This window comes from Malaya genurostris, chromosome 2, assembly GCF_030247185.1.
Source record: "Malaya genurostris strain Urasoe2022 chromosome 2, Malgen_1.1, whole genome shotgun sequence".
NCBI lineage: Eukaryota > Metazoa > Arthropoda > Insecta > Diptera > Culicidae > Malaya > Malaya genurostris.
This window is the reverse complement of record NC_080571.1, coordinates 347,007,811-347,023,981: the sequence shown is the minus strand read 5'-3', so window position 1 is coordinate 347,023,981 and position 16,171 is coordinate 347,007,811. Positions and strand designations below refer to the sequence as shown.

Below are 16,171 nucleotides of genomic sequence, written 5' to 3'. Positions count from 1 at the left end.
AATGTTCAATCAGCCGAGCGGAATTCCAATTTACAAAACATCACGAACACTAACCCTGCTAGGTGGATCCGGTTTGGTACCTTCCTTGAGCAGGATTTCCCTCGAGATCGTACCCAACTCGTTTTTCGCTTCACATTTGTACTTACCAAAAGCGGAGCTGTTTTTAATCATTATCTGCAAGTGGAGAACGGTGGAGAGGTAGAATACAGGTAACAAGCGGAAATAAAACACGATTAAAATGAGACTCGAGGGAGGGACGCTTGCATTATGATGTTTGCATAATGGAAAACGAAACATGTGAACAGTTGTTGGCCTAATAGAATAGTGATGACAAAATGGCGACTTAAATAACAAACGAGTAAAAAAAAAAATACATAATAGTAGGCGTGGGAATCATGAGAAAATGTCTACACGTTCAGCAGATGTCCTTCAACTTTTCCCCATAATAGACTCTCACCTGCAATAGCGAAACGTGCTGCCCACTGTAGATGGGATGGTTTTTATGAGAAAATTTCTTGTTGTTTGCTGACCAGGTGAAATTGGCCGGAGGAACGGCCGCTGCCTCGCAGGTCAAATTAACCGCTCCACCCACGTAGCCGTAAGTCACATTGACCGCACCGTAGCCGCGTTTTGGGAAGTAAGGTTTGTCTGTGGGTAAAAAAAAAATCATCATTAGTCAAATTACTTTGCAAACAATTGCCGGGGAGCGGTCATCGGCGGACACGCATGTCTTACGTTTGATGTTGAGCCGAATGGTTTTCTCCTGGAAACTGCTTCCGGCTGCTGAAACCTGAAACGCCTTGCACGTGTACTCGCCACTGTCATTCTTTGAGACTCGCTTAATTAGCAACCCGTCCGCTAACATCGTGTACTTTCCGTTGGGAGCTGGTGGTGGAAGAGCGGAAACGCAAAATTATAGAATGATTAATGTCACTTCTCAGCCAGTTTCAATTTCTCTGCTTTCAAAAGATACTAATCGTTCGCAATCAATCATTCTGTCCTCGGAAAAGTACTCGGAGTGAGCTTACACTAAACTCGCAAAGCTGCGAAATTCTCTCTTCGCTTCCCCTTCCCAAATGGCCATAAAACTTATGCAACCCGCAATGCGCTTATCATGAATTCACAGAATGTTCAAAGTAAAATATAGCGAAACAATGTTCGCCACGTGTTTTTTTTCCGCAACTTTGCAATCATAGTAGCCATGTCATCATTAAACTCCAAAGCATTTGACAGAAGATTTTCTTTCCGGTTTCTTTTTTTTTTGTCTCTCTCTCTCTTCTCAACTGTCATCCCCGTCACCACGCGTTGATGAGATGAGGTTTCAAGTGTTGCAAAAGTGGAACTATATTTTCACTCGGTACTTCATGCAAGTGCTGCTGTGTGTTTGTTTGTTCGTTCGTTCGTTTATTTGCAGCGAGCAAAGTGAATTGCAAAAACCAAAGGGGGAAGCATAGAAAAAGAGATATGTTTTCCGATTCCTTTCATGGCATGGCCTTGCCGTCTCCTATAGGGGAGTTGAAATATCACTTCATGATTAAGGCAATGACAGGGGCTTCTTGGTTAATTACTAGTGTCACTTGATGATGGAATCAAATGAAACCATACATACATAAGCTCTGAATAACTTAATATAAAAGCGTTGAAATTGAATAGCCGAGTAGTCAAAATAAACTATTTGGATGAACATTCTGGAAGAATACGTCAACAATTCCATTTCGTTTTAGTTTAGATAAAATGGTGAACGTGTGTAGGGAATAAAATTGCGTCACATTTTAAGAGCACTTTTTACTCATTAGTTATTTTTAATTGAAATACTGGATTTAATAGTTCAATGTATAATATTTATATTGTGTAAGTGACAGTAGTAGTTCACCAATCGTTTCGATGGTGGAGTCGGAAGAACAGCATCGGTGTAAAACTTTAAATTTCGAGCGAAAAACAATGGTAATATCAGTATTATTTATAACAATAACAATATTTTTATTGCAGAATTCACGTACTCAATGTAGAGCAAGGATGTGACTCATTCGAGTCGAGTATTTTTTCCTGGAGTATCTTTTTAAGATTAGCAAAGTAAAAGTAATCGGTGGGGGTTAAGTTCTTGAGAATATGGCGGATGAAGCCCAATTTATTTAATTTGGCCATTGTTTTCTATTAAAAGACCAGGTTTTATCGGACTAAAACTATATTAGACTTGTCTAGTGGAGAGTTGATTATCGAATGAAAACTTTTTCATAAAATGTTTGATGTCTCAAACAATGGTTACTATGCAAACCTGCAACAGGACCGCTTGCTGGTGTAACCGATTATTCCAACACCCCCTCTGAATCGGTAAGCCCCAGGAGCGCCCTCAGGTTTCAGAAACGTCCGATGTCCAATGCTTTGGTGAATACATCTGCTAGTTGATTTTCTGTTCCTATGGCTTCTAACTTAATTTTTCCATTTGCCACATGATCCCGTAAAAAGTGATGCTTCACGTCTATGTGCTTCACACGCTTGTTCTCGGTAGTCTTTGCCATTGCTATGCTACCACGATTATCTTCGTAAAGCTTGAAAGCACTGTTTGGTTCGATCTGTTTCAAATCTTCTAATACTCCATTTAACCACAGTCCTTCCGAAACTGCCGCGCTTAATGCCGCATACTCAGCCTCGCACGATGGCAATGCAACGGTTTGTTGCTTTCGACTAGCCCAGGATACCGTACTACCAAATACTTTATATATGAATCCACTGACAGACTTTCGATCTACAGCATCTGATGCCCAGTCAGCATCTGCATAACCAACTAACGGTTCTGCTCTTCCGGTTCGCTTGTACAGCATCTTCATTTTCCTGGTTCCTTTTAAGTACCGAACCACTCGCTTCAATGCTTGCCAGTGAATTTCTCCAGGCTGACTTTGGAAGCGCCCAAGGTATCCAACTGCATAGCAAATATCGGGACGCACACACAGCATGGTGTACATTAAACTTCCCAACAATTCACGATATGGTTGAGAAACTGCGCCCGCGGTCTCTACTGGAAGCACACAGCCTTTTTCCATCGGTGTCTTGACATTATTGCAGTCTTGCATACCAAATCGTTCCAGCACATGATCAACAGCGACTTCTTGAGAGAGCAACAAAGCACCAGCAACACGATCATACTGAATCTTGATTCCGAGGAAATGATTTATTTCACCACAGTCAGTCATCTGCAGCTCTTGAGCAAGGGACAATTTAATTTTCTGCACTAATTCCAATCGATCGCCAACAATCAGTAAGTCATCAACGTAGATTATGATGTATATCCCGCCTCGATCATTAATCCTGGTGTAGAGGCAGTAATCGTGTCGGGATCGACAGAAACCGATTTTTAGTAGGAGTTCGTTTAGCTTATTATTCCAACAGCGTGGACTTTGCTTGAGTCCATACAGCGATTTTTCCAGTTTGCATACATGATTTGAGGGAGCAGCGACTCCTTCAGACACCGCCATATAAACGTCTTCTTTCAATTCCCCATAGAGAAAATCAGTCTTCACATCGAGTTGATGGATGAACATCTTCCGGTGAACAGCTACCGCCAAAACGGTTCTAATCGTCGCCAGCTTAGCGACAGGAGAATACGTTTCGTCGTAATCCACACCAGCTTTTTGCAGAAAACCCTTGGCTACCAGACGGGCTTTGAATAGAATCATTTTTCCATTCTCGTTTTGCTTCACTCGAAAAACCCACTTGGATTTGAGGGGAATAACACCAGCTGGACATTCTACCACTCGCCAAACATGATTTTCATTGAGTGACCTTAGTTCATCTCGTACAGCTAGCTTCCACTGTTTTTCGTCAGCTCTTCCAGAAATAGCGTTGTATCCTTCAGGAACATTGGAATTTAAGCGACCAGCTTCATCATACAATGTGGTGGAATCGGCGATATTTGGACTATCATCTGGAGAATCGGATTGAACGGCAGTGAATATGTTTCCGGTGAGAAAATCTTTTAACTTACCGGGGAGCTTGCGCTCCCGTTCGCTGCGCCTCGGGGTTACCATTTCAAGGTTTGAACCACGGTCTGTTTGCGAAGGGAGCGCTTCAGTTTCGTCATTGTCTTCGTCATCAGTTAGAATGTCGTTCAACTGTTCAGCCATCTCGTCATTCTGCACGGTTGGTCCAGGCACCTTCACATCGATCTTGTCCTGATGGTTGTATTGGTAAGGAATAACAACTAAGGGAGTTTCGTCATACTTTTCATCCGCAAATGGAAAGTTACTTTCGTCGAACTTAACATCTCTAGCCAGAAACAATTTCTTTGCTTCAATATCCCATAGACGGTAAGCATTTGGTGCGTAACCTATCATCACAGCAGATTTGCTCTTTGGATCTAGTTTTCCTCTCAGCTGTGCTGGCACCCAAGCGAATGCTCTACAGCCAAACACACGCAGTTTACCAAGGTCTGGCTTATGGCTGGTCCACATTTCAGCTGGAGTTTTCCAATGCGGGACAGCACTTGTCGGGCTTCTGTTTGTTAAATAGACGGCCGCCAAAACAGCTTCGTTCCAAAGAGTCTTCGGAGCTCTTGATTCTATTAACATCGCTCGAACCTTTTCGACGATTGTCCTATTAAATCGCTCGGACACTCCGTTTTGATGTGGCGTGTACGCAGCTGTAGGTTCTAATTGAATTCCTTTAGATACGTAAAAGTCCCTCTGGTCCAGGGAACAATACTCTCTTCCTTGGTCAACCGTGAGCTTTGAGATTGTTTGGCCCAAAGCAGCAGTACTCATGGCTACATACTCCCGGAATTTTTGGAAAACTTCCGATTTCTTCTTGAGCGGATACACTACTGCGAAGTGCGTGAAATCATCAATGAAGGAAACGAAGTATCGAGATCCATTCCATGCTGACGGCGTAATTGGGCCACACACATCAGAATGCACTCTTTCTAATGGCCTCACAGCACGCACTCTCGTTCCAGTAAATGGTTCCCGGCATTGTTTTCCAAAAACACATACATCACAGAAATCCAGCTTACTTGATAACCCAGGAATTCCTGTTACCTTGTTGTGTTTCACGAGCGCTTGCAAGTTATTGCTTCCTAAATGGCCTAAGCGACGATGCCAAAGATTGCCGCTTGCATCTTCACACAAGTTTGCAGCCACAGTTCCAATGAATACGTCGAATTCGTAGAAATCATCTCGCATTTCACAAGTTCCGATCAGCTGACTACCGTGTTTGATTACAGCTTCCGTTTGCTTGAAAGTGACGTCCAATTTCGCCTTTGCCATCTTCTTCACCGACAACAAATTCGCTCAAAGTTCAGGCACGTATAGTACATCCTTGATGACCACTTGAACACCTTTGCTATTAACACCCATTATGCAGCCTCGATGCCATGAAATGAGTGACTGATCGTCCTTCGCCGCATTGATGACTACAGGATTCTTCAGTTTCGTAAGGTTGGTGAAACAATGCTTCACGTTGACAAGATGATCAGTTGCACCAGAGTCCAGTTCAAACGATACCATTTCCGCGTTTCTTTCAACGGTGCACCTTCCAGTCATGAAAGCTACCGCCTTTCCTCCGCAAGCAGCATTAGCTTCTACCTTCACTTTCACACGGCAATCCTTAGCTTTGTGTCCCTTCTTCTGGCAACGATTGCACTTGCCAAGAAATTTGCCAGGTTTCTGCTTCGATCCCGAAAAAGCTGCTGGTTTTTCTTGATTTGAATCTGATGCCCGGTCAGTTTTCTTAAGTTCTTCAGCAAGAAGTCGCTCTCGAACAACATCCAGTTTCAGATCTTCACCAAGATTTTCCAACGCAGTAACCAGAGGATCGAACGATTCTGGGAGTGTGACAAACAGCTGGGAGATGACATCGTTTTCTTCTACCTGTGCTCCAGCCAGTTTCAGCTGCCGTATCAAATCTTCGAACGTTTTCAAATGATTCTTCACGGACGATCCTTCTGCCATTCTGAGCTTCGCCAGTTGCTTCCTTACCAAAGTCTGAGATGAGACGGACTTCTTCGCATAAACGGCTTCAAGACTTCTCCAAATTTCTTTCGACGTGTCCTTTTCACGGACGAGGTCCAGCAAATCGTCATGGTTGAAAGAAATCAGCAAGTTTGCAGCTTTTTCGTCTTGTTCTTGAAACTTCGGAATTTCAGCTGCAGCCGCTGGTGGATCATTCTTGATGACATCGAGTAGTTTCAAAGACTTGAGGTATCTCTCCACTCTAAAGCTCCAATTATCGTAGCCGGTTCCCGAGAACTGCGGTATCCCGTGGACCGATTCCTTGCGTGAGTCGCCCATAACCTATTAAAAGACCAGGTTTTATCGGACTAAAACTATATTAGACTTGTCTAGTGGAGAGTTGATTATCGAATGAAAACTTTTTCATAAAATGTTTGATGTCTCAAACAATGGTTACTATGCAAACCTGCAACAGGACCGCTTGCTGGTGATTATTCCAACATTTTCATTGACTTGTGACACGATGGATGGTCTTGATTAAAAATGATTTTTATCTTCTTCATATGAATAATAACTTTCGATGGTTCTTTCCCTTTCAAGATAGTCGTTAATTATACTTCGAGCATCTAAAAATTGATACAATGATTTTTCCAGTTACCTGTTGCGTTTTCGGGCTGAATGCTGATATGATTCCGGAGAAAAATGGTGGATCCATGTTTCGTCCACTGTTTCATAACAACACAAGAAATCGTTTTTATAGCGACTAAACAATACCGTACAGCTCTCTGGATCGTTGATGCGTTGTTGCTTTTGTATCATTGTGAGCGAACCCATTTGGAATAGAACTTTTTCATGCCCAAGATTTCCGCGTAAGATCGTAAAAGCACTTCCAGTTGATTGATCTCTTGAACTTTGATTTGACGCTCATCCACCATGATTACCAAATTTGCTTAATTCTTGGCATTAAAATGCTTTACTCTTCACTGTACGGGGCCGGGTGTCAAGTAAAACCTACAAAGCCGCGTAACCCTTTTCTGTAGTAATTTTGAACGCTTATAACTCAATGATTTGTTGATATTGTTTGAATAATTTAACTAAAAATTGATTCAGAAATATTTAACTTAATCATATAAGGCAACATCAGTTTCAATTGACCTATTTTTCCACTAGCCAATCAGAGCTTTCCAATATGATGTCATCCTCTGGACCGTACGAACTATCGCACAAAATCAGTGCAATTGTCTTAATATTATGAGTGGAGTTAATTTAAAATAAACAAAAATAAATGATAATACGCGAACGCCCGTTTTTTTTTTCGACCTACACTTGTACTTCTTGAATAAAGACTGATTCATAAACCTCAGAAAGAAGTTCCCAAGGAAACTTGTTAATTATTAGCCACTTAGCATCAAAGCAGTTGCATACAGGATCCACCATGTAATTTTTTTCTAAACATGCAATAAAACACAAACGGTTCATCCGATTTCAAAATTTATTTTTTCATATTAAAGTACAATCCTTCCGGGTTATTGTGGAATATAATTTCATTCAAATGGCTGCCTCGGCTGGCCTTGCAGTACGCCATGCGGTCGGTCCAGTTTTTTAGTACATTTTCGATTGTATGCAGCTTTATTTCAGTTATGGCTGCACGAATGTTGTCCTTCAAGGCTTGAATTGTCTCTGGCTTGTCCACATAACACTTATCTTTGACAGCCCCCCAAAGATAATAGTCTAACGACGTCAAATCACAGCTCCGAGGCGGCCAAACGACGAAATGGCCTTCGGCGAAATGACCCGCTCCCCGCTTTTTCCACAGTCAGCTTGGGACTGTGAGTGAGACAAGTTGTTTGGTTAGTGAGTGGATGACTAAACTGAAAGTTACATTCATTCGCTCAAAGGAGAAGGCATTGTGTGCGGTGTGTGGAAGCCATTTTCGGTCTGCTCCACACCGTGTTCACTTGAGTATATTCAGTATCAGTTAGCTGTTGATGTTGATTCTCCCTAGGCTTTGGATGATGAGCTACAGGGCGCGTACCCCCCTTTGGCGGATGGGGGTGGGAGTCAATTTATACTTCGTATTGACAAAGTCGGACCATACCGAGATCGATCGTTCGCTTATAAATGTAAAAGATGAAAATTATTATGTTGTCTGGATCGATCACGGAGTGGACAGGACTAATACTGTTTGAAATTGACAATAGGTCATTAGGTGGTTTCGAGCATTCTTATGCCTGGAATTGGTCACCAATTTGAATTATTTTGATCCAGTTGGGATGAATATTAATATATCATATTCGTCCTGAACTTGGTGAATTTAATTCTAAAAGGAGGACTATCAGGAATAGGAGTAAATTGATATCTTATGAACCGTTTAGGAACTTTCAAACCTTTCCGATCCGGTTCGGTATCGGTAATGTTTACAAATTGCAATGACGGCGAAACTGATTAATCAGGTGTGAATACACTCTCAAATCGGGAAAGGTTTGAATGTACTTAGATTTCTCCAACTTGGACACAGATGTCACCTTCTAGCTAGGAGTGTGAGATGTGTGTTTCTGGAAGAGAACGGTTCACGTGGACCATTTCATCCAATCACACCTAGTATTTCTTCACGAAATACATGTAGTTCTTGTTTCCTGGATGCGTGCTCAACACTAGAAGGCCCAAAACTTAGTTTGATTGAAAGAGAGAAAGTCAATAATATAAACTGTGACAGAATAAATAAAAGGTAGTGCAGTGTGCCTAAGTGCATGTATCGTTAAATAGAGAATTTGAAAAGTTCACAGAATTTCAAGCAATCCTTCCATTGTTCACATATTGTGACTTTCCTGGACAATCTAGTGTTAAATGCGCATCCTTGCATTATATAATTTGACAAGCTTACTAACACCTGATTTTATTTTATTTTTATCACGAGAAACTATCAAAATAAAAGATTATAGACAAAAACGATATGGAGCGGAAAAATCCTAGTGTGCCACAGGAATACCAAATCAAGAGCCCCAGTAAAACGACGAAAAATTGGCATTTTCATGTAATAACTCATTTGATGACATATTAACTTTTGATAAGTCGCAATATTTATATTTTTATTATTACTTTTATTATTATCATTATTATTATTATTGTTGTGATTGTCACTATTATTATTTCATATTGATATTATTATTGTTATAGTAATTATTAATATTTCTTTATTCTTGATAAATTATCAGCTTGAGATATTAACAGGTTTCTCCGGCATAGTAAAATAAGCGATGCAATGGGGAAAAGGAAATGTTACGTAACATCGACAAAGATAGAAACAATCAGAGCAGATTAGAATGGATAGTGACCAAACATATCTACATCTATTTAGGAACTTTAAAGTAATAATCGTTTGACCCGCTTCAGACATAAAAGACTATATAGGAAAGCAGGGCCAAGACCGAAGCGGATACAAAGCGATATTTTGCAAAGTTTCATCGACGAGAACATTTAAGACACAGAAGCAGCTGGCAGGATGACAAAATACCAATACGAAACAGACGCACGACTCAATGATTGACTGGTTACAGGGTGAAGCACACACTTCCTGCTCAAGTGACAAATTCTCTGGTGAACTTGCAATAGAAGATATTAGAATCTTCCGTTGCAAATTGATAACCGTAAATGAATCTGTAGCTTGGGTTACATGCTGGAGGATTTCCTCCTTCGTTACTAGTGTTCATTTGGGCACAATAGCCTAGTTCGTCTGGTATGGAAAGTGTGGATCGTTGTAACCACCCCCCTCGGCCAGAGTAGCCCATAAAGAGAAAAAAATTAGCTGTTGATGTTGATTCTGCGATAGATAGTAGACAATTTGGAACGTTCATCGATACATTCTTTTAGACCTAATTTGAAGCGCTTGTATGTCGGTGTTTTGTTGATGGATTTGCCACAATTGAACTTGATTCGAAAGCATTACTTCAATATTGTACGCATCAAAATGGAATGATTTGTCGGGTCGTGTGCATACTGGAATTTCCATTTACGAGCGAAATGGTGACTTGCAAATGGATTCAGTTCAAAGTTGTGTTATGAACATATCCATAGATACTTCTTTTTTCATTTAATGTGGCATGTAACCTAATTGAATGGTAAGATATTGATATAGTCTTAGCATAATATTGGCATTAAAAATGAAAGTCATCAAAGGCAGAATCAATTTCGATAATCTCAGACTCGATTGAAAGCTACTATCCAACACATTGATCAAGTTCGAAGGACAAAAGACAGACACTTCCAGTTTCAAACATATAACCGTAGAAATAACTAAAAAAATGCATTTTTTTCTTTGTGAAAGTTTATGGAGAAATGGCTCAACCGATTTAGACAGTCATTCGTAGAAGTGACGTAACCGACAAACTGTACTATTTCGCATCGGCTCCATTATTATGCGAGACAGTATAACCGATTTCAGTATTTTTCAGTTCCAAAGATGTAAATAAATAAAATACTTAACCAACAAACCAGTCAATGAACTATACACTGAGCTGAATTCTCATTTTCACATTATATGATATTCTAATGATTTTTCATTATTAGCATTTCCATTGAAGGCTACAAGGTGTATTCAACAGCATGTCAAAAATATAAGATAATCTTATGAAACATAAAACTCTTCGTAACGTTATTTTTACAAGTTTTTCCTATAACGAATGAAATTTTCAGTCTGAGTCAAATTTATTGGCGCGCCCTATAACCATTACTAGATATCCACACAACATACATTGAAACAATTTATGAAACGCATATTATATTCACTTCGAATATATATAGATAGGTTTATCTATACCATATGACTAGTTTCATAAAATTTATATATAACTTTTGATCCCAGTTCTATATAGCAGTTATATAACAGATCGGCTGAAAAGTTCGTATCGTTTCTATGAGAGCGCGCCGCTAGAATTAAATCCATACCATTTTCAGTTAGTATCAACCTTCAAAAGATACGTGTATAAATTTGACAGCTGTCTGATTATTAGTTTGTGAGATATTGCATTTTGAGTGAAGCTACTTTTGTTATTGTGAAAAAAATGGAAAAAAGAAATTTCGTGTGTTGATGAAACACTACTTTTTGATGAAAAAAAAGTGCCGCCGATACCAAAAAATGGCTTCATGAGTGTTATCCAGACTCTGCACCGGGCGAAGCAACAATTCGTAAGTGGTTTGCAAAATTTCGTACTGGTCATATGAGCACCGAAGACGATGAACGCAGTGGACGTCTAAAAGAGGCTGTTACCGATGAAAACGTGAAAAAAATCCACAAAATGATTTTCAATGACCGTAAAGTGAAGTTGATCGAGATAGCTCACACCCTAAAGATATCAAAGGAACGTGTTGGACATATTATTCACGAATATTTGGATATAAGAAAGCTTTGTGCAAAATGGGTGCCGCGTGAGCTCACAATCGATCAAAAACAACAACGAATTTATGATTCTGAGCAGTGTTTGGAGCTGTTATATCGAAATAAAACCGATTTTTTTCGTCGATATATAACAATGGACGAAACATGGCTCCATCACTTCACTCCGGAGTCCAATCGACAGTCAGCTGAGTGGACTGCACGCGATGAACCGAACCCAAAGCGTGGAAAGACTCAACAATCGGCCGGTAAGGTTATGGCGTCTGTATTTTGTGATTCGCATGGTATAATTTTCATCGACTACCTTGAAACCCTTTTCAAGGTCATCATCATCACCATCAACAGTGACTATTATATAGCGTTATTAGAGCGTTGAAAGGACGAAATTTAAAAAAAACGGCCTCATTTGGAGAAGAAAAAGTTTTGTTTCATCAAGACAATGCACCGTGTCACACAGATAAAAATATTTTGTGATTTTACATTTATTTACATGCACATTTATTTACATGGAGCAGGCAATTAAATTGAAATTTACATTACAAAACGAAGCGGTTTGTAAATATACAGTCTTGTTCAATGAAAAACCAAATGATTTTTAATGTAATTTTACATCAATCATGGTTTTAAATAAGATTTTCGTTTCAACTGATGACTATTTCATAGTACTATCGGTTTACATGTCGTGTAAGTTTCATCTTTTCTTTCTGTGCACAAGTCGATGAAAACCATGCTGAAATTGAACGAATTGGGCTTCGAAATGCTCCCTCATCCACCGTATTCTCCAGATTTGGCCCCCAGTGACTTTTTCCTGTTCTCAGACCTCAAGAGAATGCTAGCTGGTAAAAAATTTAGAAGCAATGAAGAGGTAATCGCTGAAACTGAGGCCTATTTTGAGGCAAAGGACAAATCGTACTACAAAAATGGTATCGAAAAGTTGGAAGATCGCTATAATCGCTGTATCGCCTCTGATGGCAATTATGTTGAATAATAAAAACGAATTATGGCAAAAAATGTGTGTTTCTATTAAACGATACGAACTTTTCAGCCGAATTGTTAGTCGAAGCGAATACACCTATTTACATTTCATGCTTAAGGTCAATCTTTCGAACAGAGACAGCAGATTTCACTTTAACTAATGGTTTTCGTATATGAAATGACTGTTGGACCCTATACGAACTTGGCACAATAATTCTCCGATGGTTTTAACGATTTTTACCGTGCTTCGAAAATTTCCACCAATGAAAACATCATCAGATAGTTAGTCGAAAGCTCGTTCCGAGTTTGTAGTCTGACCCCATTCCCGGACGGAGGGCACACCGCGTCAAAATGTCAATTCTAATCAAGAAAGAAATCATGCACTGCAAACAGCAGAGCAGAGAATGGAAATGAAAAGCCCGAACAAAAAGCTAAATATACTCACGGAACAATGGCTGTCCATTGAAATACCATGACACCGATGGTTCCGGATGTCCTCGCACCTCACACCGGATGGTGGCATCCTTATCTTCCACTGCCGTTTGAACTGTTCGTGTGTCCCGAAACGAGATTGGCTCTGTGCAGCAGAGAAAGGAAGCCCAAAAAAAAAGAGAAGCAGTGAATGAATGCCAACAACCCCTTTTTAGCTTATGAATTCGTTGGCATGCCACTCACCATTAACTATCATTTTGAAGGACTTTTTCCGCACCTTCCCGCTGCCGTCGTCCGTCGCTTCGCAGGTCCAGTTGCCCTGATCGGACCGGACAATGGATTCGAAGATGAGAGTCAGCGATCCGCCGAGTTCTTCGATGTGCACCCGGCCTTTAGTATCGGCGACGATGGCGTTCTTCGGATTGCGCCACTTGAGCTTGACGTCCGGATTGGAGAACTTGCAGCTAACCATACGGGACTGATTCACGAAATGGGCCATCTCTTCGTCCGGTATCAGCGATAGAACCGAACTCGGCGGAGTATGATGTCCGTTTGCCGGTGATTCGCTGGAACCGGTTATACTGCTGCCGTTCCCACTGTCCAGCGTTTTGTTGCCGTAGATGGAGGAAACTGGAGGAAAAAAGAACAAATTGGACATGTGTCAAGTACTTTTTTTCTCTCTTTATTTTGCTCCGAAGGTTATGATGTAATTTATGATGTTCGGTATAATTGACGTTTTAAAATGAGAGTAAAAAGCTCTTGTTGCTTGGATTCGTGTCAAACGAAGTTAGTCGGAAATCGTAGAAAAAAAAAACAAAATGCAATCTATCATCCATAGTAGGCGGGTAAACATCGTGAATGTACCGAGCAAACAGAAACGCGACGTGTGTAAAGTGAGTCAAACCGAACGCTTCTGCGGAAAGGGGAATTCACGGTTGTCAAATAATTGCTCACGGATTGTTGATTTTTTTTTCTATTTGTTTTAGTGACACATTTAACTAAAAGCATTCGCTGGTACTCGATAATAAATCCTCTGCTAATTGTCAGAGCCAGTGCTCATGCGATGCAATTACAACAGTTTCGAACAGTTCTGAACGAGCTAGAGAGAGAGAAAAACGAGACAGATGAATAGGTAAGGTTTAAGAATTTTATATTTAATTTTAGTTCAATTATTCAACAATTGACAAACAAAATGTTTCAATTCAATTTATGCTTCGAATTTATTTTACAGCACAAATTTTCAGCATCAATTTATTTCAAATTTAATCAATCATGTCTAGGGTTACCACCTCAGACTCATTCCTCGCCCGGCAGTAACTAAAAAAAAGATCATGCGATTGAAGGGAGCTGCTGTTTCAACTTTTCTTGTTATGCTGCAAATATTATAGAATCGTGATGTAATACCTGATGTTGGAGAAGAATGTTCAACTTTATACCACATTAATCGCATTTTGTAAGAAATCTATGTACTGGAATATTTACAATGCTTGGAAGATGCGCATCTAAAACAAATACAAACAATAATACCCCTAGGTCCCATACAAACGAATCGCTAATGCTTGGTTCATCAAAAGATCAAGCCTAGCCTATTCCTCAGCTAGGTAGTGACAAGTTGATATGTAGAAAAAATAAATCAACTGGCAACTCAACGACATCAAAGTATGCTGATGATTGCTATTTATAAGAAAACGAAGAGCGAAAAGAAACATCCAGCCTAAAAACCGTGCCGAACCATTTATTTTAGTTATAAATGTATCGTTGAAAGACGTTTGGCGAATCAACACAAAAAAACTATCGATAACAGTAGATCTTTCAGTAAATTACGAACACTTACAATTTTCAGGGTGTGACCCGAATTCGTTTTACTACCTAATATTCAAACTGCGGAGACGTAGGCGCACAAAAATATTTATAATACCAGATTTTGAGCAGCTATTATGTCAGCGGATTAGAACAAGGTTTATAGTCGAATATCAGACGTAGTAGTGCCGTCAAGAATCCGAAGCCGATGAAAATAGTACACTCGAAGCCAGTTACGATTACGGTGAGACGATATCTACTGGATACTTACTGGCAAATAAATATGATCAAAACTAAGCATATAGAACAGCAAAGAGAGTTGTGTACTTATATGCTAAGTATCAAGAAAATGAAGTATTTTCCGCAGGTCGGCAACAAAATTTTGAGTTGGAAAAGTTTTCTTTTAAATTGTTTGCAATTTTCTATATATAGTACAATACATTCATATATAGTAGACAACTAACCACACATGCTTGCTACAATAAATAATGAGTTTGGTACACCCTTTACTTTAGAAGCTGAGAGCGACTTGAGGTTTCTAAAAATCAGATCGTCTACGCATTCAATAACAGAGACAGGATCGATAATTTAATCAAACTTTATTGAAATCATTGCTTTATAGTAATTTCGAATACTCAACTTTTACGAATGTCGATTGTGATGAGTTTTATAAACATTTATTCCTAAACCGACATGAAGAACCATCAAATGTGCTACTATTGAGCTAGCAATTGCTTATGGGAGCTCACACGCGGACTAGAATACGAAAGTGTTATTTGAGGATAGATTTGCTTTTATAAACACCAGTTACTGTTGCATTTTTTGAAAGAGTTCATTGAATTTAATGTTTTAAAACCAATTTTAGCACTTGTGATAACATTTTTAGCTTTTCTTGTTAGGGGCTGTCCATAAAAGACGTCACGCCGCAAGGGGGAGGGAGGTGTTTCCTAAAACGTGACCTTTTGTGACAGGGGGGAGGGGGGGAGGTTTTCGGAATGTGACGTCCAATATTTTCAATGAGCGCATTTTTGAAATACCTAATTATATTACTGCTTTGCCCTATTTCCTGAAAAAATCTCCACAATAAACGTTTACATTCTATAGGAAAACGTGTATTTGTAGATATAAAAACTTTTTCTTGTAAATTCGGAAATGAGTGATGCAGGAAATCATTTCTGTTGTGATTAGCAAAAGTGCACGGAGGAGCGAGTAAATTAGCGAAATTAATAAATTTTGCCAAATATGAGTAAAAAAGAAAAAGATGCCTTCAAACGGGTTATCTTAAGTTATGCACTGACAATTTTTCAGTAATTTGATTTTCTAGCAATGATAATAGAATATCATAAGAATTTCTCTTATCTGATTCTGATGCAGTTTATTCAATTATACTTAATTTGAAAAAGGGCGGGAGATCAACGATTTCAGACGTAGAACATGTCATGTCTTATCTTGATCATATGTGATTTTACTCCACCAACATAAAAGCTTATCAAATCATCCAATGATTGAACTTTCACTGATCAACTAATAATGAAACGATTCTCCGGCAGTGATCTCGTTTTAATGAGGCTTTAGTCTTTATTTTCTCAGCCCTGTAAGCTACACTAAGGAAATATTATTCTTTACCTAA

The 16,171-nt window shown here is 39.4% G+C and overlaps 1 protein-coding gene across 1 annotated transcript in view; it reads right to left on the bottom strand.

The window, feature by feature from the left end:
• The window catches only part of LOC131432006 (neural cell adhesion molecule 2-like), an 89,850-nt gene that overhangs the window by 14,572 nt on the left and 59,107 nt on the right, over window positions 1-16,171 (bottom strand). The window contains exons 2-6 of the mRNA XM_058598016.1: window positions 12,985-13,371; window positions 12,755-12,886; window positions 736-885; window positions 458-648; window positions 55-174 (exon numbers count right to left, since the gene is read on the bottom strand). Coding sequence (XP_058453999.1) covers window positions 55-174; window positions 458-648; window positions 736-885; window positions 12,755-12,886; window positions 12,985-13,371 — 980 coding nt within the window. The remainder of the gene's footprint in view (window positions 1-54; window positions 175-457; window positions 649-735; window positions 886-12,754; window positions 12,887-12,984; window positions 13,372-16,171) is intronic.